Source organism: Carettochelys insculpta, chromosome 14 (genome assembly GCF_033958435.1).
Source record: "Carettochelys insculpta isolate YL-2023 chromosome 14, ASM3395843v1, whole genome shotgun sequence".
Lineage (NCBI taxonomy): Eukaryota > Metazoa > Chordata > Testudines > Carettochelyidae > Carettochelys > Carettochelys insculpta.
Window position 1 is genome coordinate 4,264,080 of NC_134150.1, and position 23,136 is coordinate 4,287,215.

The following is a 23,136-nucleotide window of genomic DNA, read 5'->3' on the forward strand; positions in this document are numbered from 1 at the left end:
TGCAGGGGGATTAAAAGGTTGACCTGTGTCCTAACAGCTAAGAAGGCTTAAGAGCAGATCCCGCCTTTCGATATCTGTCACTCAGTACTTTCTCTTGCACAACAAGCTGTTATCAGCCACCATCCCCACTGCCAGTTTCAGCCTGTACTACTTGCTATGTTGCCTAAAGGAAGCCAACCATTGTACATAAATTGCAGTCAAACACGGCTACCTCGTCTTCATACCACTTCATCATCCCTGGCTGAGCCACCTGGCTCCTGTTAACCCCAAACTTGCAGCAATTCTGGCTTCCTTGTATTAGACACACTAATTTCTCTTCCCTACAGTCTGTGAGATGCCAACACTCTTCAGGGTGTCATACCCTTAGCGTACGCTGTGTCCCAGTGATACAGCCAGCCCACACATCCCACGGTTAGACTAAAGCTGAGAGGATCCTGCACCTTAACACAGAAGCCAGCACAAAGCGACACTGCAATGAGGCCACTGCACATCGACAAACCAGCTCTAGTGTTTAAAAACAAAAAAGCAGTAAAGTAGCACTTTAAAGACGAACAAAATAATGTATTAGGTGGTGAGCTTTCATGGGACAGACCCACTTCTTCAGACCATAGCCATACCAGAACAGACTCAACAGACTCAATATCTGGTCTGGTCTGGCTAGGGTCTGAAGAAGTGGGTCTGTCCCACAAAAGCTCACCTAATAAATTATTTTGTTAGTCTTTAAAGTGCTACTCTACTGCTTTTTTATTTTGATAGTATATAGACTAGCACGGCTTTCTCTCTGTTACAGCTCTAGTCTTCGTTACGACAGGCACTCGCAGCTTGCTTTGCTTCTTAGTGCTTCACACACAGGGCTCAGGGTACTAGTGAAACACTTCATCCATTCAGTGGGACCCTGCTTCTCCTGAACACTCATGAAATTTCAGCGTCATCTGACCCCTACCATGCCCATAGCTAGAACACATCGAAGCCAAATGAGTGTCTGGTTCACAGCCCAGACACGCAGAGATGGCCACTCAAACACAACCACCTCCGAGCTTGCACTGAGGCAGAGCATGGCCGTGTCTACACTTAGAGAAAACTTTGAAATAGCCATGCTAATGGCCATTTTGAAGAATACTAATTAGGGGCTGAAATGCATATTCAGCGCCTATTAGCATGTCGCTAGCTATGGTACTTCAAAATTGCCACTTTTCGCTCCCGCACGGCTTGTCCACACAGGGTCCTTTTCAAAATCTGCTGATAGAAATAAGGGGATTTCGAAGTTGGCGGGGTCCTTTCCCGTCTGGACGAGCTGCGTGGGAGCAAAAAGTGGCAAGTTTGAAGTGCCGCGGCCAGCGGCATGCTAATGAGGTGCTGAATATGCATTTCAGACCCTAATTAGTATTCTTCAAAATGGCCATTAGCATGGCTATTTCAAAGTTTTCTCTAAGTGTAGATGTACCCGATGCGTCTGAACTCTCCTGCCAGCGTGTGACTTTGTCTGCTGGCTCCCTAGGAGAGAAGCAATCTCGCTCAGCTGTGCTGTGTCAGGGCCCCCGTGGTACTCAGTAAATACACATAGTCTAGGTAAGGAGAAAACCTCCACACTACCTTAACCAGGAGCTCGCAGCAGACCCCCGCCCCAGGGAATTCTTGCAGGACACCGTGGTTTGGAAACAGTGCTCACCCCAAGTGCTGCCAGCTGGTACCCACCCCCACCCCGCAGCGCTCCTTCAGCCTGCTCTCTGCAGCACCCCCACTGACACCCGCCCCCTTGTTCTCCCCAACCCCAGGCTCCAGCCCCCACCCCTGCTCTCCCCTCCCCCAGGCACCAACTCACCACCCCCTCCCCTACCCCCCCAGGTACCAACACACCACCCCCTCCTTTCCCCTTCCCTTCCCCAGGCTCCAGCCCCCCACCTGCTCTCCCCTCCCCAGGCACCAACACAGCGCCCCCTCCCCACCAGGTACCAACACACCGCCCCCCTCCCCTCCCCTTCCCTTCCCCAGGCTCCAGCCCCCACCCCTGCTCTCCCCTCCCCCAGGCACCAACACACCACCCCCTCCTTTCCCCTTCCCTTCCCCAGGCTCCAGCCCCCCACCTGCTCTCCCCTCCCCAGGCACCAACCCACCACCCCCTCCCCTCCCCTCCCCCCCCCCAGGTACCAACACACCACCCCCTCCTTTCCCCTTCCCTTCCCCAGGCTCCAGCCCCCCACCTGCTCTCCCCTCCCCAGGCACCAACCCACCACCCCCTCCCCTCCCCTCCCCTCCCCCCCCCCAGGTACCAACACACCACCCCCTCCCCTCCCCTTCCCTTCCCCAGGCTCCAGCCCCCCACCTGCTCTCCCCTCCCCAGGCACCAACACAGCGCCCCCTCCCCTCCCCTCCCCTCCCCCAGGCTCCAGCCCCCCACCTGCTCTCCCCTCCCCCAGGCACCAACCCAACACCCCCTCCCCTCCCCTCCCCCAGGCTCCAGCCCCCACCCCTGCTCTCCCCTCCCCCAGGCACCAACCCAACACCCCCTTCCCTCCCCCTCCCCAGGCTCCAGCCCCCCACCTGCTCTCCCCTCCCCGGGCACCAACCCACCACTCCTCCTCCTCCCCACCCCAGTAACAACCCACCGCCCCCTCCCCTCCCCCAGGCTCCAGCCCCCCAGGTACCAACCCACCGCCCGCCCCCCCGGCAGGGACACGCCCGGGTGCCCCCCGCTCCCCGCCCTTACCCGGCCGGCAGCGCAGCAGCCCCCAGCCCGCCCGCCGCAGGCTCCCCACCACTGCCGCCGCCGTCGCCGCCATCTTGGAAGCGGGCAGGGCCGGGCCGGAGCCGTCAGCGCGGCGCGGTGGGCGGGGCGGGGGCGAGTGACGCGGCGGAAAGGCCCGGACCGGGCGGTGCGCGCGGCGCGGCGGAGGTGAGCGGCGGGGGGGACGGGCTCGGTGTGGGGATGGTGCGCGCGGGGAGCCCCCCTGTCCCGCTCAGCTCCGCGTACCCCTCCCCCCAGTGACCCCCCAGTGCGCCCCGTTCCCGCTCAGCTCCGCGTACCCCTCCCCCCAGTGACCCCCCAGTGCGCCCCGTTCCCGCTCAGCTCCGCGTACCCCTCCCCCCAGTGACCCCCCCAGTGAGCCCCGTTCCCGCTCAGCTCCGCGTACCCCTCCCCCCAGTGACCCCCCTCCCCCACTGAGCCCCCCCCGCTCAGCTCCGCGTACCCCTCCCCCCAGTGACCCCCAGTGCCTCCCCCTCCCCCCAGTGAGCCCCGTTCCCGCTCAGCTCCGCGTACCCCTCCCCCCAGTGACCTCCCAGTGCGCCCCGTTCCCGCTCAGCTCCGCGTACCCCTCCCCCCAGTGACCCCCGTTCCCGCTCAGCTCCACGTACCCCTCCCCCCAGTGACCCCCCAGTGCGCCCCGTTCCCGCTCAGCTCCACGTACCCCTCCCCCAGTGACCCCCCTCCCCCAGTGAGCCCCCCCCGCTCAGCTCCACGTACCCCTCCCCCCAGTGACCCCCCTCCCCCAGTGAGCCCCCCCGCTCAGCTCCGCGTACACCTCCCCCCAGTGACCCCCCAGTGCGCCCCGTTCCCGCTCAGCTCCGCGTACCCCTCCCCCCAGTGACCCCCCAGTGCCTCCCCTTCCCCCAGTGAGCCCCGTTCCCGCTCAGCTCCGCGTACCCCTCCCCCCAGTGACCCCCCTCCCCCACTGAGCCCCCCCCGCTCAGCTCCGCGTACCCCTCCCCCCAGTGACCCCCAGTGCCTCCCCCTCCCCCCAGTGAGCCCCGTTCCCGCTCAGCTCCGCGTACCCCTCCCCCCAGTGACCTCCCAGTGCGCCCCGTTCCCGCTCAGCTCCGCGTACCCCTCCCCCCAGTGACCCCCGTTCCCGCTCAGCTCCACGTACCCCTCCCCCCAGTGACCCCCCAGTGCGCCCCGTTCCCGCTCAGCTCCACGTACCCCTCCCCCAGTGACCCCCCTCCCCCAGTGAGCCCCCCCCGCTCAGCTCCACGTACCCCTCCCCCCAGTGACCCCCCTCCCCCAGTGAGCCCCCCCGCTCAGCTCCGCGTACACCTCCCCCCAGTGACCCCCCAGTGCGCCCCGTTCCCGCTCAGCTCCGCGTACCCCTCCCCCCAGTGACCCCCCAGTGCCTCCCCTTCCCCAGTGAGCCCCGTTCCCGCTCAGCTCCGCGTACCCCTCCCCCCAGTGACCCCCCTCCCCCACTGAGCCCCCCCCGCTCAGCTCCGCGTACCCCTCCCCCCAGTGAGCCCCGTTCCCGCTCAGCTCCGCGTACCCCTCCCCCCAGTGACCTCCCAGTGCGCCCCGTTCCCGCTCAGCTCCGCGTACCCCTCCCCCCAGTGACCCCCATTCCCGCTCAGCTCCACGTACCCCTCCCCCAGTGAGCCCCCCCCGCTCAGCTCCACGTACCCCTCCCCCCAGTGACCCCCCTCCCCCAGTGAGCCCCCCCGCTCAGCTCCGCGTACCCCTCCCCCCAGTGACCCCCAGTGCCTCCCCCTACCCCCAGTGAGCCCCGTTCCCGCTCAGCTCCACGTACCCCTCCCCCCAGTGACCTCCCAGTGCGCCCCGTTCCCGCTCAGCTCCGCGTACCCCTCCCCCCAGTGACCCCCGTTCCCGCTCAGCTCCACGTACCCCTCCCCCCAGTGACCCCCCAGTGCGCCCCGTTCCCGCTCAGCTCCGCGTACCCCTCCCCCCAGTGACCCCCTCAGTGACCCCCGTTCCCGCTCAGCTCCACGTACCCCTCCCCCCAGTGACCTCTGGGGTTCCCGGTGCCTCCCCGCCGTTCCCGCTTTCTGTCCCGTACCCCTCCCCCAGTGACCCCTGGGTCCCCCCAGTGCTTCCCCCTCCCCCTTAGGGTCCCCCTGGGGGTTCCCAGTGTCCCCTGTTCCCGCTCTCTGTCCCGTACCGCACTGACTCCTGGGGGGCCCTTTCATACAGTGACTCTCTTGTCCGTTCCCCCCCCCCCCCCAGCCTCCATGAGCCCTTGTGGGCTGCGTGTAGCTTGGGGTCAGTGGATGGCTCTGTCCCCGCCCCCCCGAGCCGGGGGAGCGGGCCTGCTTGTGCCTCTTCTCAGGCCCCTTCTCCCCTGGGCATCGCCTGGCATGAGGGCTTTTCCCCTTCCCGCAGCTGTTGCCGAGCCTCCTCTGCCTTGGTCAGGCCTGGCTGGGCCCTGGGTGTGATCTCTGCGCCCCCCCTTAGTTACCTATGGGGTGGCTTTTTATTTTCCTTCCTCCCCCATCGTTCTGCAGCTGGAATTACACTCTCCCTGTACTGCCCTTGCCTGTCGGGTCTGAACTGTGCTGAACCACCTGAGACTAGTCCTTGGATTTACCAGCACGCGCCTCCTGTCTCTGCCCTCCACCAGCTGGCAGCCTGCCTTTCTGACCACCAGGTTTGTCAGAAAACAAAGCAGCAGAAACGTTGCACTTTAAAGGCTAACAAAATGATTTATTCGGTGGTGAACTTTCGTGGGACTGTCCCACAAAAGCTCATCACCGGATAAATCATTTTGTTCGTCTTTAAAGTGTGACAGAAGAAGTGGGTCTGTCCCATGAAAGCTCATCACCAAATAAGTCATTCTGTTCATCTTTAAAGTGGTACATTTCTGCTGCTTTGTTTTGTTGCAGTACAGGCTAACATGGCTCCCTCTCTGTTCCTCTTCCACATTTATGAGGTCATCAGGATTGCTTGTTACTTGTGACTCTTCTGAGTCTGTCAAGAGCCCTTATTAAATGCCTCCTCCGCGCTTTAGAACCAGGTTGTCCAGCCAGTTCTGAAACAGCAAACTGTTCAGTATTCTGAAAGTACATTTATTGTTCAAGCCAACTAGCTACCCTTAACCCGCTGGATAGCCACATGTAGCTAATGGCGAGCGTGTCTGACACCACGACTGTGGAAAAAAGTGTAGCTTTGGCAACTTAATTGCTGGTGAGGGATATTTTATTGTTGCGGGAAGGAGATTTTTGTTTTGTTTGAAGGTTCCCACGTGCCGGGGCTGTTACTAACTTGGCAAACAATTTTGTGCGGTGAATTTGTGGGTGGGTTCCAGTTTCTCAAGGGCTATATTATAATATTAATCATCTCTCTCTCCAAATTATTCTTTGTGAAACTTAATTTGACATTTTGAAGTATATGTGTGAGTTTACGAAAAAGTTTGTGTACGGGGTTTACGGAAGTGGAACCTGATTTAGGTTGTGACTGCAAAAATGACAGCATTTTAAAGTGAAATTTGCTAGCTGCAGTCAACAGAGCATGGGCAAAGTCAGGGTGTAGAACTCAGCTCTAGTCGTGGGCTTCTGCCTATTTTTGAAAGCCCAAGGAAAGGGATGAGAACATTTTCAGTGTCATTTATTCTTTGGCTTCTCTCCTGAGTGCCTTAAAATGGTGACATTTCTGGTGGTGGTTTTAGAGATGCGTGCGCCTCTCCACTAGGAGTTGAACGGAGGCTACTGATTAATTTCGCAAAGCTTACCAAAGTGACATTGTTTAGCAACGATTGCGCGCTACTTTCCTGAGCTGGGTTTGAGCCACGGTGAACGTGGCTACGTCAATGCTATGATCTTGCTGGTGAAGGGACGGAATCCCATGCATGTGTAAACATACTCGGGCTGGCTCTTATCTGACCTAGCATGCTAAAAAATAGTACCTTAATAGCAGTGAGGGTATATGTCGGCTGCCCTGAGTATAAACCTGCCCAGTCCCCACGAGTGCTACGTACGCTGGGTAGCAAACATGAGCTGCTGTTGCAGCTACGCTACAGTTTTAGCATGTTAGTTGGGATGGGAAATCCCACCTCTAGCTCTTAGGGTATGTCGTCACCACATGGAAGATCAGCCTGCTCAGGATCGATATTCTGGGGTTCAATTTTGCATGCCCACTAGTCACACGCAAAATAAAACTGTCTTTGGTCGACAATCGACCCCCCATGCTCAATATCTTGAGGAGAAAGTAAGGTCAATGGGAGAGGATCTCCCCTTGACCTCCCTCCGTGAGGATGGCCAGATAAGTTGATTGTAGATCGGTCGATTCTAGCCACACAATTGCGATCGCTGGGGTTGCGTATTTACAATGGACTTTAATGTCTAGTGTAGATCTGGCCTTAGAGTAGACTTAGCCTGTGCCGCACAGCATAGCCCAACAGAGTTTTTGTGCTGGTGTGGACCTATAATTTTCAACTGACTTTAGTTACATGTAAGTAGCTTTGTGGGGGGAAAAGAGAGAGAGAGAGCCTCCAGTCTGAATGCACAAGTGGCTCGAGCCGGTGAAGTTCAAGTGCATTTGTGGAATAGGTGCACAGGCTCAGTTGAATGAAGCAGGAACGCTCCAAACCTCCCACGACTGAGGAATTCTTCAGCTGGACACACAGGCTACGTCTACACGTGAAGCCTACATCGAAATAGCTTATTTCGATGAGTAACGTCTACACGTCCTCCAGGGCTGGCAACGTCGATGTTCAACTTCGACGTTGCGCGGCACCACATCGAAATAGGCGCTGCGAGGGAACGTCTACATGCCAAAGTAGCACACATCGAAATAAGGGTGCCAGGCACAGCTGCAGACAGGGTCACAGGGCGGACTCAACAGCAAGCCGCTCCCTTAAAGGGCCCCTCCCAGACACAGTTGCACTAAACAACACAAAATACACAGAGCTGACAACTGGTTGCAGACCCTGTGCCTGCAGCATGGATCCCCAGCTGCCGCAGCAGCAGCCAGAAGCCCTGGGCTAAGGGCTGCTGCCCACGGTGACCATAGAGCCCCGCAGGGGCTGGAGAGAGAGCGTCTCTCAACCCCTCAGCTGATGGTCGCCATGGCGGACCCCGCTATTTCAAAGTTGCGGGATGCGGATCGTCTACACGGTCCCTACTTCGACGTTGAACGTCGAAGTAGGGCGCTATTCCGATCCCCTCATGAGGTTAGCGACTTCGACGTCTCGCCGCCTAACGTCGAAGTTAACTTCGAAATAGCGCCCGACGCGTGTAGCCGCGACGGGCGCTATTTCGAAGTTAGTGCCGCTACTTCGAAGTAGCGTGCACATGTAGACACAGCTACAGAGAGCTGAAGAATTCCTCAGTTGGTGGAGCTTTGAAGCTTTGCTGCTTTTTACATTCTGGATCCTTTTCTTACCCTTCATGGGGCGGGAAAAATCTTGAGTTCAGAGGCCTGCTAGTGAAAATGTATGTGACAAAGAGATAAGACCCAGAAAGCAGGATAGATCGCTTTTCACCTTGCGTCTCAGTCCTGTGGCCTTCTCCTATCTGGGATGCCATGTGTAGCGCAAGGGAAACCGTATTGTAACTGAAAATAATCTCCCCTTCTTGTCGTAAAGACAAATGACCAACTGTCTTATTTACTTTCACTGGTTTTGACATAGTCTAATGTTTGGATGGTTGTGACGTCCCCCAGGCTACCAGTTGGACTGTGGAATTGCTGTACAGTAAACTCCCGAGATACGCGCAACCAAGGTGCATGTGTCTCGGGTTAACATGACCACTGCCCCTCATAGGAGCAGGAAACTGCAGCTGACAGTCAGGTTGCCATACCTGACAGGAGCGGGGAAATGGAGCTGGTCAGTTTCCAGGGTCCCGCAAGCCGCGGGGGAGATGGGAACCAGGCTGCCCCCTGGTTCCCGGTTCCCAGCTACTCCGGGAGCCAGGAAAGTGATCGGCCCTGGTGGGCCGGTCAGTGTCCCGGCTCCTGCAAACCCAGGAGGTGAACCTAGGTGAAAATTTGAGTTACACGGAGTTTGCAGGAACACATTTCAGCCCCCGCTGCTAGTGAACAGCAGCTCCTCAAGGCTTTGCTCCCGCACAGCCCTTAGCAACGCGTGCAAAGCCGACGAGGTTACGAGAGTGGCTGGAAGAGCCTGTGTGAACAGTAGATGGGGAAACACCCACAAATCCTTTCAGTCCCAATCTTGCACCCCGGAAATGTGCCTCTTATGGTGCTCAGGACTCCCTTGGACGGTACAAGTTCTGGAGTCCATTTTATCTAAGAACATAAGAACGGCCAGACTGGGCCAGACCAAAGGTCCATCCAGCCCAGTCTCCTGTCTTCCGACGGGCTGATGCCTGATGCCCCAGAGAGACGGAACAGACAGGTAGTCACCAAAGCGATCCCTCTCCTGACACCCATTTTCAACCTCTGACAAACAGAGGCAGGGACACTATTCCTATGCAGCCTGGCTAACAGCCATTAATTGACCTAGCCTCCATGAATCTGTCCAGTTCAAACTGAACCCTGTTAAAGTCGTGGTCTTCACAACCTCCTCTGGCAAGAAAGCGCACATGCGCCAGCCGTTGTTAACCTCAGCAGATCTCCCACACACTGTAGGCAAAGGTCTCTCTTTTAGGTAAAAATATTAAAACAATGTTATTAACTATAGGGAGGTTCTGAGTGATTATAAGTGATACAGGTATAAAAAAAAAAAGATCAGAATTGGTTGAAAAAATGATAAAATTGCAATCTAAGGCTATGTCCTTACTGGCAATTGAACAACAAATTCTTTGTTGTTCCGAGGTGTTACCGCTCCTTTCCCTGAAAGACGTAAGTTTTGCTGCGACAGGTGCCACTTTGAACGGTGCTTTGTCAGCTGGAGTTCTCTTCTGCTGGCAAGCAGCAGCTGCACTGCAGCATTTTTAGTGAATGGCTTTGTCAACACAGCCCCGTCCCTAAAAGCTGCATAGCGTAAACAAAACCTGACTTTTAAACCTTACCAAGCTAAGCAAAATTCCAAGCAGGTAACTCCCTTGCCCCACCAAATGCTGCAGGTAGTTCATAGTTCAGTTCTTAGGTCACAGGCTATGACAGCCGTGGACCATTTCTTCATTTCAGTGATGCTTCTTTGCAGAGCCCTGCAGGGACGCCAAATGTCTGCCTGCATCTGACCCATAATCCACAGAAATGGTTTGCAGGTCTCTGCAGCTGTAAGGTGGAACTGCAGCGCTCTACTTCTTTGCCTTTCAAATATTTGCCTCTTGAGTAGAGACTGGGGAGGTGAAGCAATGATGAAACCAGTATCTTTTCTTTTTCCCTAAAATGTCCTCCTCCAGGGTGCAGGTGATGGGCATTCTGTTTGGTACTCAAATTTCAATTGTCCCCCTTTGCAATGTAAATGTCTTGTCCCCCTTTAACCTCCCCTTGCTGGACAATGGCTCTTTAACACCTGAGTGGGTGTTGGACATTCTTTTGTCACTGAGGAGCTACAGTAAACTGTTTTAAGCCGCATTCTACCATCCAGAATTCTCAAATAACCTTCATTTTAGTTAAGTTTAACTTAAAATCGTGAAATAAAGTTGTTTAAGTGAATTAAAATTTACTTTGTTTCATATAAGCAAAGTACGTGTACAGTGACAGTTAAAATACAGTATTGTTTAACTTAAAGATCAAGTACATTTTAGTTACGTTTTCCACAAGTACAGTATAGTGACGACAAATCCAATATAAGTTTATAGCGTACAATACTGCTGTTGTGGGTAAATAAAGTACTTGCATACATTTTTGTTTTTCTTCATATCTAATCTTGTTTTTCTTTAGTGTGGTGCATGGCGAGGCATAGCTATTATCCAGAATATTTGAACATCCAGCAACCTCTCAGTCCCAGGGCTGTGCTATATGAAAGAGTTTAATGTAGTTTGTGGGCATTCCCCAAATTTCAGTAATTTTATACAGTAAAACTTAAAGGCTACACGTATGTCATTGGGGTAGTAAAAGTTCAGTAGATTGACTTTTCAAGTGTGACAAAATGTACTCTCTACAATGTATCATGGCCATATAAAAGTAGGGAACGCGTGGTTACAGAGTGTTATGTTATTACTGTGAAGACAAGTGGTCCTGTGGCACCTGAAAGGCGAACACATTTATTTATTAGGTAATGAGCTTTCGTGGGAAGACCTGCAGCTTTAGATTTTTCTATGGTCTAACACGGCTACCCCTCTGAGACTAACATGGGATACAGTGAGTGACAGTGGTACCATAGGCAAGGCTAAGGTAACACTAATTTAAAATGGAAGGTATTTAAGGAATGAGATGACAATAGGGGGAGTGATAGTAAACTGTCCTCTTAGTAATAGTTCAACCTGGTGAAAAGAACTGGAGCATGTCTACATAAACACTTAATTCAACCTCTGTAACTCCTGCAGCGGCCGATGTCCACGTTGCACCCTTCCGTTGGTGGTGCACATCATTTCCATTGACTGAAGAGGGCCAGGGCTCTCAAGTCTGCATAGCTCCCACCCAGGAGCTGAAATGCCTCATGACTTCTCACCTTCCCACTCTCAGCCAGGAGCAAGGGGAAAGCTGCTTGGGGCTTCTCCCTTCTGGCAGGGAGATCAACATTCAGAGACCAGTCTGCTTCCATGCACCTGGTGGGGAGCCAAGAGTCTCGGGAAGGGGCAGCTGGGTTCCCAGCAGGAGATCTGGGCTCTGAGTCCAAATGTCTGCTGGCTCCAGGTAGGACCCCAGAGCTCATGGTGCAAGAACAGCTGAGAGATGGGCTTTTTTGTCAGTTTCAAAGTTCCAGCCACCAGAGGTTGACCTCAGTGTAGTCTGGCTCTCAGGCTGCATCTACACTTACCTGGAAGCTCAACAGCTGCTATGCAACTTTTGGTACGCCACTTATAAACCAAAAAATTGACTTGGCACCTGCCGACTTCCGTACCTGTCTTCATGACGGAAGGTCGACAGCAGCGCCCCTCCTGTCGGCATTCCTTAATACCGTGCTGCTCAAAAGACGTTCCGGGCTCAGCATTCACCCTGGAACACGCCAAAACAGCACACCGGAAGATCGAACGTAAGCATTCCGTCTTCCGCGGCAGGTGTAGACCCAGTCTTAGGTGATTAGTTTATTCCCTTGGATGTAGGACTTGTCTTGTGTGGTTTGTTGGGATTTGGTAGCCGTTGTTTTAATGTGAGAAAAGTTTTACATTATTTCTCTGAAGACCTCACTGGTTTCCTGTTCTAGTTACAGTTCAAAGTGGTGATACTGTGTTTTGTTTTGTTTTTGTATTTTAAATTACATACCTTGGGGACTAATTATCTGTGCTGCCATGGTAGTAGAAACCAGTGTGTCAATCTTGCTTTGAGTTTTGAGACCTGAAAGGCTGGCAACCTAATACTCTCAAAGTAGAGCCTCTGACTTGGGAACGTTTTTTCCCAATTAGCCCATCGGAACCCAAGGCCTTTAAGCTCAGGACACAACAAATCCTTCACATGTGGACTGGTTATTTGTTTTTGTTTTCCATCCTTTAGTTATAAAATGGTTTAATACACAGGATAGGTTTACTTAATAGAGTTAAGTTATTTGTGCAGTAGGCACCCAAGAACAATCATGCCTCTAAAGATCTTAGAACAGAGTTTATATTTGATTTGCAATGCAGGTTAAACCTCTCTAATCCAGCACACTCTCTGCTGGCAACCCCTGTAAACCCGCATGATTTTAGTTAGCTGGATGACCACTTATCATGGCTGTGGCCAAGTTTCCCATAGTCCCATAAATTTGTTTCCGAACCAGTCCTGGCTCCCAGATTTCTATGCTGTTATTTAGCTGTAATTTACCCCAAAATGTCCTCTAAGAGCCCAGTAAGCAGTGGAAGTCTTGGTAATGCTGCTAGAGCATGGTGCAAATGCATCATCTCAGGCCTCCCATGGTCTGACAAATTCTCTTGTGTGGCACTGTTCAGATCCCCAGGATGCCAGATGAGAGAGGTTCAATCTGTATTTGTAATTGAGAGGATAGCCGGATTAGTCAGTTTCAGCAAAAATGAGGAGTCCTGTGGCAACTTAGACCAACATATTACATGTTCGTTTCTAGTTTGAGATTGTATAAAAAGCCTTTCCTGCTCCCCTTAAACTTTGCACTGTCTCTAACAGAGCCTTCTGGAGGAAGCCAGTGTCACAATTTGAGAGAAAGTGCCCAAGTGCATCTTTGCCCAGGAAGGCTTATGCTCCAATAAATCTGTTAGTCTATAAGATGCCACAGGACTTCTGTTGAATTTGAGAGAAACTGAATTATGCTCTTACAAGGAGATGTGCTTTAATGTGTTGATCTGGAAACTCTAGGCTTCCAAGAGCCAAGGAGTTATCCTAGTTATTAAAAGAGGGCAACCCTCTGGAGTAAGTGAAAATCCATGTTCTGCTCAGTGATCTTGGCACTAATTTCTTCCTTTCTTGATCTCACATATTCAGGCTCAGTGATACAGTGACATGGCGGAGTATGGGATCTCAGTTGGCCAGCGTGTGGCAGTGGTGTGGGATAGCTCCTCACCTGTTGAAGGATTGAAGAATCTGGTGGATAAGATTCAGGCATTGGTGGGACGTGGGAGCCGTGTATGTGTGGAAAATATGAACCAACTGTCCCATTGTAAGTGGGGATGTAATTTCTTCTTTTTTGGTTTTGGTTTAAGGGCAGCGTCGTGCTCTGTGGGCGGGTTAATGCAGGATTTGTAACCTAAGACGTCTGCACGTATAAAAGTAGAAATGCTTATACTGCTACTAGTATACGGGAAAGTTATTCACCGTAGTTAGGGCCCTGTCAAATTCAGTCCATTTTGGTCAATGTTATGCTCGTAGGATTTTAAAAAATCATAAATTTCATGATTCTAGATATTTACATCTGAAATTTCACAGTGTTAGAATTATTGAGGCCCTGACCTGAAAAGAAGCTGTGTGTGTGTGAGGGGAAACGTTACAAGGTTGTCGCGGAAGTGCTTGCAGCATTGCTATCATTACTTCAGTGCTGGCAGTGGTGCTGCCTTCAGAGCTGAGCAGCTGGAGAGGGGAGGCTTGTGGCTAAGATCCCAGCTCTGACGGCGGCAAAGCGGAGATAAGTGTGGAATGGTATGGTATTGCCCCTCTTCTGCATTGCTACTGGTGGTGGAACTTCCCTCAGAGGTGGCAGCTGGCTTTCCCAGCTGACACCTCTGATGACAACACAGAAGGAAGAGTGGCAATACCATGATTCCCTCCAAAATAACCGTGTATCCCCCCCACCCCCCCCGCAATCCCCTTTTGGGCCAGGACTCCCAGTTTGAGAAACACTGTTCTCCCCGTGAAGTCTGAATGGTAGACAGTAAAAATGCACATGAACCAGATTTCATGGTCTGGGATTTGTTTTTCATGGCTGTGAATTTGGTGGCCTCCGAACCATAGTCACGCTTGTTTCATCACTGATGATTGTTATTGGATGCTATGTGGTGTGATCGTCACACATGTAAGAAGGGGATCTGAGAAGGTACAATAGACAAGTGTATTTTTTTTTTCTGTCCTTTCCTTCTCAGCGGCTCATGCGGAATCCAGCTTTGATGTGGTTCTGTCAGGCATGGTGCCAGGCAGTATGATGGTGCACAGTGCTGAGGTGCTGGCAGAAATAGCTCGAATACTTAAGCCAGGAGGTCGTGTCCTTTTGAAAGAACCAGTGGCTATGCAAACAGGTAAGAGCCAGTCTATGTTCTTGCCCCTGGATCTCAGGCAACCGAGCACGCTTTTGTGGAGGATAAGGCCAAAAGGTTTGCAAGTCGTGTGACCCGTTAGCATAAGCCACAAGGTATGATCTTGTATCTGAGGTGAGCACTGTCATGTTAGAATCTATGCCAGTGGTTTCCAAACTTCTCGGCATCACACACCCCCTTGCGATTTTTGTGAAACCCTCCGGTCCCCTCACCTCTTCTTTACCATCATCCAAGCCCCCTTTTAACAAAAAATTCAATTTGTAATTTAAAATAAACACACAAACTTGATATAAAAATGTTATTTAATTTTAAAAATAAGTACAAATAGTTTTTCTTGGCCCCTTGTGGGTGCTTGTTGCAGCCCCAGCTGGCCAGCTGCCTGAGCCCCGCGCCAGCTGCCCGCCCTCCTGAGCCCTGTGCTGCCAGAGTTGCCCGCCCGAGCCCCATGCTGCCAGGGCCAGCTGCCTGCCCGCCAGCTGCTGGGGCCAGCCACCCACCCCAACTGTAAGCCAGCTGCCCAAGCCCCATGCTGGTGGTGCCAGCTGCCTGCCCACCTGCCCTCCAGCCCCCGGGGCCAGCTTCCGAAGCCCCATGCTGCCGGGGCCAGCCACCCACCCACCCGAGTCCCATGCTGCCAGAGCCAGCTGCCCACCCATCAACCTGAGCCACCCGAGCCCCACACTGCTGGGGTCAGCCATCTGCCTGCCAGCCTGAGCCACCTGAGCCTCGTGATGCCAGGGCCAGCTACTCAGGCCTCATGAGCCCCTCAAGCCTACTTTCTGAGCCCCATAAGCCCCACCTTCCGAGCCCCTCTCCTCCCTCAAAGCCAGGCACCTCCAGCCTCCTAATCTCACCCCATCCCCCTCCCCTGAGCCAGGCACCCACAGCCCCGCATCTAACCCCATCCTTCTCCTCCTCCTTCCCCAGCCCACACTCACGCACCTTTGCAGGAGGCAGCTAGCACCACATGGGTCTTCGCCAGCTGCCTGCTTTTATGGCATCTGCACCAGGTCACCCATGTAATGGCAGGGGCTGACAGCCGGAAGCACATGCCGGCTTTTTCTTAAGTGGGGGGAATGATGGCAGGGGGCTGAGTCGCCTTGTGTCCTCCCCTGGAATTTCTTCATACCCCCCAGTTTGGGAAACCGTGATCTGTGCTGATGAGCACCTTGTATCAAAAATATAAAAGCAGCAAGAGACTTATTGTTTAGGGCTGTCAAACAGTTAAAACAGTTGTTTGATTAATGATAATAGAACACCATGCATTTAAAATTTAAAGATGCTTTCTACATTTTCAGTTAGAACACAGAATATGAAGTGGATGGTCCTTACTTTGTTTATTTTTGATTACAGATATTTACAGTGTAAAAAGCCAGTATTCAAGTCCCCTCATACAAGTACTGTAGTGCAATCTCTTTATGATGAAAGTTGAACTTAGAGATATAGAATTACGTACCCAAAAAACCTGCTACAACAGTGCCACGCAAACGCTCGTTCTCTCCTTCGGTGCCGTCGTAAATGAGCAGGCAGGGTTATCTCCTGCAGACTATCAGAGAGGCAGGCGTGTAAGTCTGTATCTTCGAAAACAGCAAGAAGTGTATGAGGTGCCACAGGAGTTCCTGTTGCTCTCCTGCAGATTGTAACCATACTGAACAAGAAGCAGGACTGAGCCTATCTGTCGTCTCTAAAGTTTTACATGGTTTTATTTTTGAATGCGTCTTATGTTACAAAAAAATCTATATTTGCAAACTGCATTTTCATGATAGAGTTCGCACTCCGGTACATGTATGAGGCGAACTAAAAGATACGGTTTTATCATTTTCATAGTTCTAATATTTGTAATCCAATTGCTCCGTGAGCACTATACCCCTGGTATTCTGTATTGACTATGGAAATCAGTATACTTTAAAATGTACAAAAACATCCAACGTATTTTAATACATTTCAACGGGACTTACACTTGAACATCTTTAATCCAGAAACAGGGTATTCTGAATTAAAGAGTCTTCTAGGCCAAAGAGGATGTTGCAAGACCTAGGTGGGGGGAGGCACTGAGCTCCTTCCACATTCCTGAGCATACTTGGCTGTGTGCACCCCCTGCTACTCCCAGGCGCATCCCCTCCCCTTTCCCCCCCACTGCCGTGGGGGTGGGAGAAGCCGCAGGGCAAGCAGCTCTGTGTGCTGCCGTTCACTCAGCTGCGAGGAGGGCAGCTCTGTGTTGTTTAAGTGTGATTAATTGCAAGTCCTTTTTTGAATTAATCACATGAGTTAATGGTAGTTAATAGCTCTGTTCCTGTAAGGATACTGACAGCTATGCTTAGTGGGACCACAGCGCTGATTAGTTTTTAGTGACCTGCATCCGGTTTTTGGGACCTCCGTGAAACTAAAATTCTCTCTGACTCTGTAGTGGATCATGCCGTGGGGTTATGATCTTGACTGGGACTTTTTAGGTACCTGTATAATCTAAATAAGATCAAGTGACTCTCAGGAGAGAGACAGAGCATCTTATACAAACACATTTACAAAAGACACGAATGGAGCCTTGTACCTAGGTAACGTCGATGCCCCAAGGGAGAAAAACAAGCCCGTGTTAATTAAATGAGTCCTGTGAGACTTGATGCCTTCTGGAACGAACTCATCCATTTCTGAACTTCGGATTTCTTAGACCTTTGTATTTCTGAGGACTTCTATGAGCCTGTGGCAGTGGGAGCGTCTGTTTTTCTTGGATACTGGAGAAGCCTTCGTGATCCTAATATATTTGTCAAGGGCATAATTTTGAACTGATTTATATAAAGTCTGTATTGAAAAGCCTGTTTGAATGAATGAACTGCTGATTTCCCAGATGCCCCGGAGCGATTACGAAAAAAGAGCCTAAACAAAGGGATTAGCTGGAATGCTGCCTTCTAAAGCACAGCCAGTCCTTTCATGTGATAAGCAGCAACACATCTGTCTCTAATAATGAGCTTGGTTTTGTGGACCTTGTCATGTTTTCCAGGTGACAACAGTCGAATTAAGACAGCAGCCAGGCTCCCTGCCGCTCTGACACTCTCGGGGTTCATGGAAGTGAAGGAGGTATGTGTTATATGTGCACTAACCCACTCCAGAGAGCTCCCATTTCAGGACTGAACAGAGCAGGGGTGTGCAAAGTGGGGGCAGCGCCCCTTGGGAGGGGTTGAAATTTCAAAAGAGGGGGTGCGGCATGATCGGTTGCTGGGTCTCAGGCTCATCCGTCTCATTAAAAATGTTGAAATGTGTTACTCTTTCTATGCGTGCGTATTCACGTTGGTATCCCAATTCATGACGTTCTTACGTCCCGCGTATTCATTTCCTTACACGTGCCAAAAGAGGTTTTGTTTCCATATGAACTTAACCAAAATGTCCATTGGTCTGGATCACTTTAGACAGGTTGGGGGAAGGGGGCCTTGCTAACTGCAGGAGCAAAAAGTGGGATCCGGTGTAAAACGTTCGCTCGCCCCGGAGTATGGGCTTCCAAGAAGGATGCTGGGTTGCTCGCTGCCCAGCCATTGTTAGCGTGCCTAGAAATATGCAGCAGCACAACCAGCATGAAAACTGAGCTCATAATACTGTACGAATAAGAGTTTGTTCTTTAAACTAAAAAAAAAAAAAAATCCATATATCTCCAAATGAAGAGTGGCAACGAGCTGTGTGATATCACCCGCAGCGTGCCAGCCAGCTCCGTGCTCCACTTGTGCAAGCAGAGAGAACGAGGCAGTTTGAAATATAACACAACGCACTGAGACAGCGACGAAACCTTTCGCTACGTGGTATGGCGTTATTGCACAGGGCATTGGGATAGGCAGTTCTGTGCAAGGATTAACGCACGCTGTGTCTTGCCTCCCAGCTGCAGAAGGTCCCTTTGAGCCCTGAGGAGACCCAGTCAGCCCAAGAGCATCTGGGTTGCCAAGACAATGACCTTTGCTGTGTTCAAATGGAAGGCAAGAAACCCAACTTTGAAGTGGGATCCTCAAGCCAGCTCAAACTTTCCTTTGCCAAGAAGTCTGCTTCCTCAGGTAAGAGAGAAGTGCAGGGAGGTGTCAGTGCCAGGAATGGGTGAACTTCTGATGCTGTTTGGCAGAGAGCGTAATAATTTTGAATGCTTAACGAAAAGGGATGTTTGACAATGTGGTTCTCTGTAATCCTGGTTAACTGTTTTGTATCTGTTGGAGGCTTCCCTTTGTTTCAGAGACAAACTACAGAGCAAAGGAGGAGGGAAACCTGTGCCCTTTCCCGTTGCATTGTAATGCATAGAGAGAGCTGCACAAAGGACTTTCTGTGGGGTTCGGTTTTGTCTTTAGCCTTATTAGGAACACCAGGACTATCCAGTTGTTCATTCCTCCCTGTGTGCAAAAGGGTCTAGGCACGATCTTTGAAGGCTATAAATGGTTATAAGAGTACAGATGGAACTACAGCTCTCTCGGCTCCAAGCATCAGCATCTCCTCTATCAGCTACCTATTTCACGGCCTTTCAGACAAAGCGAGAAATAAGAGGTGAACATATTCTGAAGATTTGCGGCTTCCATGAATTGCCTCTCGTTTTGGTGTCAAAACCAGGTGAACTGGGAAGGATACTCTCATTTGTTTTTCATAGCTGATCTTTGCTGAAAGATGAGGAGAAGCGGACAGAGAATTCCTTTAACAAATCAGCTTTAAAGACGGCGTTGAGCGAGAGAGCAGGTGCTTAGCTTCAGAGAGCAGTAAAATGTTTCCATGGACGGGGTTCTGGAGTGTGATAAATGGCACAAGCATTGAGTTATTCAAGAGCAAGGCTGGAACCATTTCCTCGCTCAGGGGAGGCTGTGTGTGGTCATTCTCTATGTTTGTGGTTCCAGGCAAGCCTGCCGTGGACCCCACTGCTGCAAAACTGTGGACACTCTCTGCCAATGATATGAATGATGAGGGAATGGTAAGTTGGCTTTTGTTTTCCACACACACCGTAGAAGTTTCATGAACTTTCACCCATAGCACCCAGTAGGGCTTTACTGATGAGGTGGTGCAGTAAGAGCCATGTGGAGACATTCATCTAATCCCACATGGTGAGGGGTTGATTGCCTGGAGTATAATTCTAACATTTGACTACTAAGTATACCAGTTGTTGTCCTTTCTTTAACACTGGCCATGTCACCGTTCCCTGTTGAGCCAAATTCCTTGTTTTGTTGTTTTTTCCTCCATGGTGTCTCCTTCAGGATCTCCTGGACTCGGATGAGTTGCTAGATTCTGAGGATCTGAAGAAGCCAGATCCATCTTCCCTCAGAGCTCCATCATGTAAGGAAGCAGGTAAAAAGAAAGCCTGCAAAAACTGGTGAGTACGAGACTTGATGTGCAAATTTCTAATTAGATTTTACCACTTCTTGTTTACAATATCATGTTATGGTGCTGTGTCTCCAAAAACTATTCATTTAGCTGGTGTCTTTACTCTTTTTTTTAAACCCTTAGTGCATGCAGGTCCATATTTCAATATTTAGTTTAAAAAATGCATTCAGACATCCGTTAGCCAAGTGAATTTTTGCATGTAGAAATTTTCAAATATTAGATTCTAGTGTGTAAATCTTTCTTTTACATTTTGCCAAGAGCTTATGTGTATTAATAAAAATTAGAATGGGGCAACTAGACAACATGTTGAAAAAGAAGCTACACTGATTTTTAAGGAAGACTCAAGCTGCTTTTAAGTGAATCTCTACTAAGGGTCTAGGCTGGTGTAACTAGACTGTTTTAACTTCAGTTTGCTTGCAACCCAGGCGTAAATGTTCCCACTGTAGGATGACTGGTCTTCCCCGAGTACACAGACTCACTCGGGTCTCACTTGATTCATGCAACAACCATGGCTCTTTTTTCAGGTTTCTTCCAGGGAAACGTTGCATGTAGGTTTTAAAATGAATTTAGTATCTGAGAGCATTTCCCTGTGTGCTAGGTGGAGAGAAGGAAGTTGAAGCTGCTTAATGGGGACACTTGATGTGGCCCTATGGGCTGTGTCATTAGAGGGGAAAATAAAGTGAATGCACATGCACTGAAGGCCTTTGTGCGGGATGATCGTTGAGGCCGTAATCTTGTATTCGGTGGAAGACCGAGGAAGACGTGTTAGAGGGTGGAGTGGGTCGAGTCAGTGGCTAATCCCATTGCAAACAAGTTCAGATTGAGTGCAGTTTCTCGTCTGCAGCACCTGTGGCCTTGCGGAGGAGCTGGCGGAGAAGAAGGAGGAGAGCTTGCAACCCAAATCTGCTTGTGGAAATGTAAATATCCTTAAATCTATCCTGTGATATCGTCCAACTGGGGAAAAAAACTCTTCTTACCTGTGAGCTAGTTTTAAAATAACTCCAGTACCTCAAGTGAGCTGTGGATTGCTCCCTAAGCCCTATGGGTTGACTTTACCAAGTAGTATTCATGGCCAAGAACCAGTTGTGCTCTCTTTGCAAGGCTGTCAAATTTTGTAATACAGTGATTGGCTTCAGTGGGTGTGTGGTAACTTCCATTGCATTTGCAGCAAATTCTTTTTTTGTGCACACTCACTCTTTGTTACCCGTATGGTTACCTCTCTAGTAAGAGCTAGACTGAAGCCTCCCACGTCCATAAAGGTATGGTTCTCATTCCTGACCTTCCTGAGCTGAATTTGAATCTGTTGAGCTGCTTGGTATTTACAAAGAGATTTCCTCTGCCTGAAGCCACTCGCATTCATTCAAACAATCATCCTGTTTGACTTTGGTTCAGACACACCGAAGGCACCAAGAGTTGGACGTGAGCAGCTGTCAGCTTCAGCCCTGCTCTGGGGAGACTGTTTTCTGATGCAATCAGGGGAAAACTCCATTCTTTGTTCACTCAGCCCTGGGCTACTTCAGACTCGGTCCTGCCCTAAGCAGGCTTGTGCTGATCACAGAGGCTGAAAGTAGGTTCTTACTGTGCTGGTTTATCCTCTGCTGGCAGCTCGGTTTGCCTGACACGGAGGTGCACTTCCCACGGGATGGGACCATGAAAACTTCTCCTTTGTTTTTGTCTGACTCGGGAAGCAAGCTGACTTTTTTGTTGCCTCTGTCTTGGCAGTGTTACCTGGGAGATGCATTCCGCTGTGCCAGCTGCCCCTACTTGGGGATGCCGGCCTTTAAACCTGGAGAGAAGATACTCCTGGCAGAGAACAATCTTCATGACGCCTAAAAGGGGATGTTACGGTGACACCACTGGAGCACAGCAGTTTCATAGCTCACTGGCTTCAGAGCTTAAATCTCTCTTCCCCCTAAATTCCCTCTCTAGGAAATTCCTCCATATGGGGAGGGGGTAAAGGAGCAGGGGCGGATTGGTCCATTGCGGGTAGATGGTGCTGCTGTAAACTAAAAACACAAGGTCGTCAGACTTGATTAACTTTTGGGTGACTGACAGTCTTCCTTGGTCTCCTATTGTGTCCGTACTACAGACTTGCTCCTGTTAGGGGTTTCAGATGTATTTGGCTGTTTACTGTCAGGCGCTGGCCGTCACAGTGCATGCTGTTGGCAGAAGGGGTGCGTCCAATGGGAATCTGCTCTGGTCTGCGTGTACCTGGAACCCCAGCCAGTGCCTCTTAGCTCAGAGCAAACCACGCTTTGCCCTAATTATTTCTGGCCTGTTAGCTCAGTCTTTGCCCAAGTCTCTTGAGGGCAATGCTGATCTCCTGTTCTCTTTTGGGGACTTGAACCCAGAGCTGCTTTCTTATCCCATGTGACATACACAAGGGCACCCAGAGGGAGTCTTAGCAAAGAGAAGCCAATGAAAGCCCCTTGCAGAGTTTAGCAAACACAGTGGGGTTCCAGGTGTCTTGGGAAGCTGCTATTGGTAAACTCTCTCTCCTGCCCCAGCCCTGCATTCTGTGCAAAGTCAATTACTTCGTTCAAGCAGCTTGAGAACAGTCCTCAAGTATGGCGTCTCTGCCTGGCTTCCCCTTCTTCCATCCAATATACGCTGGAGACATAAGGGTTAGTGCTAGCAAATATCTTATCCTAGCTAAAGGGAAGGTAGTTATCTATAATGAAGATGTAGCAACAACTACTGAATTATGCTAATATTGGGGGTGCTGTGTGCCTCCTCCTTCTTGCTGTCCCCTGAAAGAAGTTGACCTTCGCCAGTGCTGTAGTATTTATATACCTGCCCCAGTGTTAGTGTGAAAGATTTTCAGGGTGATCACTTAACTTTCCATCCCTGCAGCTTCCGGGCCAAGCCGCCGTTCGTTCCTGAAAATTCCCTGTTCACTAAATTTATTTTCTCTGGTTTTCCACCTGACACCCCATTTCAACACTTTTGTGTTTAAAAATGACATTGTCCTATTGAGAGCCGCCCTGGGATAGGATTCAGCTGCATATACTTGTCATTGCTCTGAACTGACTTGAAATAAGCTCATGAAGTGGGTTAGCATTAGGGGATCTTCTGTGTATAAAGGCTGTGACCTATAATAAATCTTTTGTTTAAAACTGGTCTCGGTGGAGTTTATGGTTTAAATCTGTGCATTGACTCGCAGCTGATTCTTGTTGGCTTGGCTTTGTTCTGCCTACTAGGGATATTTGTGAGTAGACACACTGGGCTCCCTTTGCTGGCATTCCACCTACAGTAACTGTTCCAGCAAAAATTACGCATGCAGACATGCATAGTACTCAGTGTAGGAAAGCGTAAAATTCAATACTAAATTTTGTCCACTGAAGATCCAGTCAAGCCTTTCAAAAGGAGGCTGTGTCATAATTT

General features: G+C 50.7%; 2 protein-coding genes across 3 annotated transcripts in view; one reads left to right on the top strand and one right to left on the bottom strand.

The window, feature by feature from the left end:
• The window catches only part of COQ9 (coenzyme Q9), an 18,693-nt gene extending 15,855 nt beyond the window's left edge, over positions 1 to 2,838 (bottom strand). The window contains exon 1 of the mRNA XM_075008803.1: positions 2,708 to 2,838. Within this exon, the coding sequence (XP_074864904.1) occupies positions 2,708 to 2,780 (73 nt within the window). The 5' untranslated portion in view covers positions 2,781 to 2,838. The remainder of the gene's footprint in view (positions 1 to 2,707) is intronic.
• CIAPIN1 (cytokine induced apoptosis inhibitor 1) lies at positions 2,835 to 22,868 on the top strand. Of its 2 annotated transcripts, none has more exons than XM_075008804.1 (9): positions 2,835 to 2,893; positions 13,160 to 13,334; positions 14,251 to 14,403; positions 17,417 to 17,493; positions 18,284 to 18,452; positions 19,272 to 19,345; positions 19,626 to 19,741; positions 20,597 to 20,669; positions 21,475 to 22,868. In XM_075008804.1, exons 2-9 carry the CDS (start codon positions 13,178 to 13,180, stop codon positions 21,583 to 21,585), a joined length of 930 nt encoding a protein of 309 aa, XP_074864905.1. In that variant the 5' UTR covers positions 2,835 to 2,893; positions 13,160 to 13,177; the 3' UTR covers positions 21,586 to 22,868. The 2 variants fall into 2 exon arrangements, with proteins under 2 accessions (XP_074864905.1, XP_074864906.1); XM_075008805.1 differs by lacking the exon at positions 2,835 to 2,893 and adding an exon at positions 5,232 to 5,369.
• The last annotated feature ends 268 nt before the right edge of the window (positions 22,869 to 23,136 follow it).

What these genes read in the sequence shown, in the direction of transcription:
- CIAPIN1 (XM_075008804.1), top strand. Translation starts at nt 13,178, where the DNA reads ATGGCGGAGTATGGGATCTCAGTTGGCCAGCGTGTGGCAGTGGTGTGG. An exon ending in TATGAACCAACTGTCCCATT is followed by an intron (nt 13,335 to 14,250) that starts GTAAGTGGGGAT and finishes TTTCCTTCTCAG; the next exon opens with CGGCTCATGCGGAATCCAGC. An exon ending in CAAGAAGTCTGCTTCCTCAG is followed by an intron (nt 18,453 to 19,271) that starts GTAAGAGAGAAG and finishes TTGTGGTTCCAG; the next exon opens with GCAAGCCTGCCGTGGACCCC.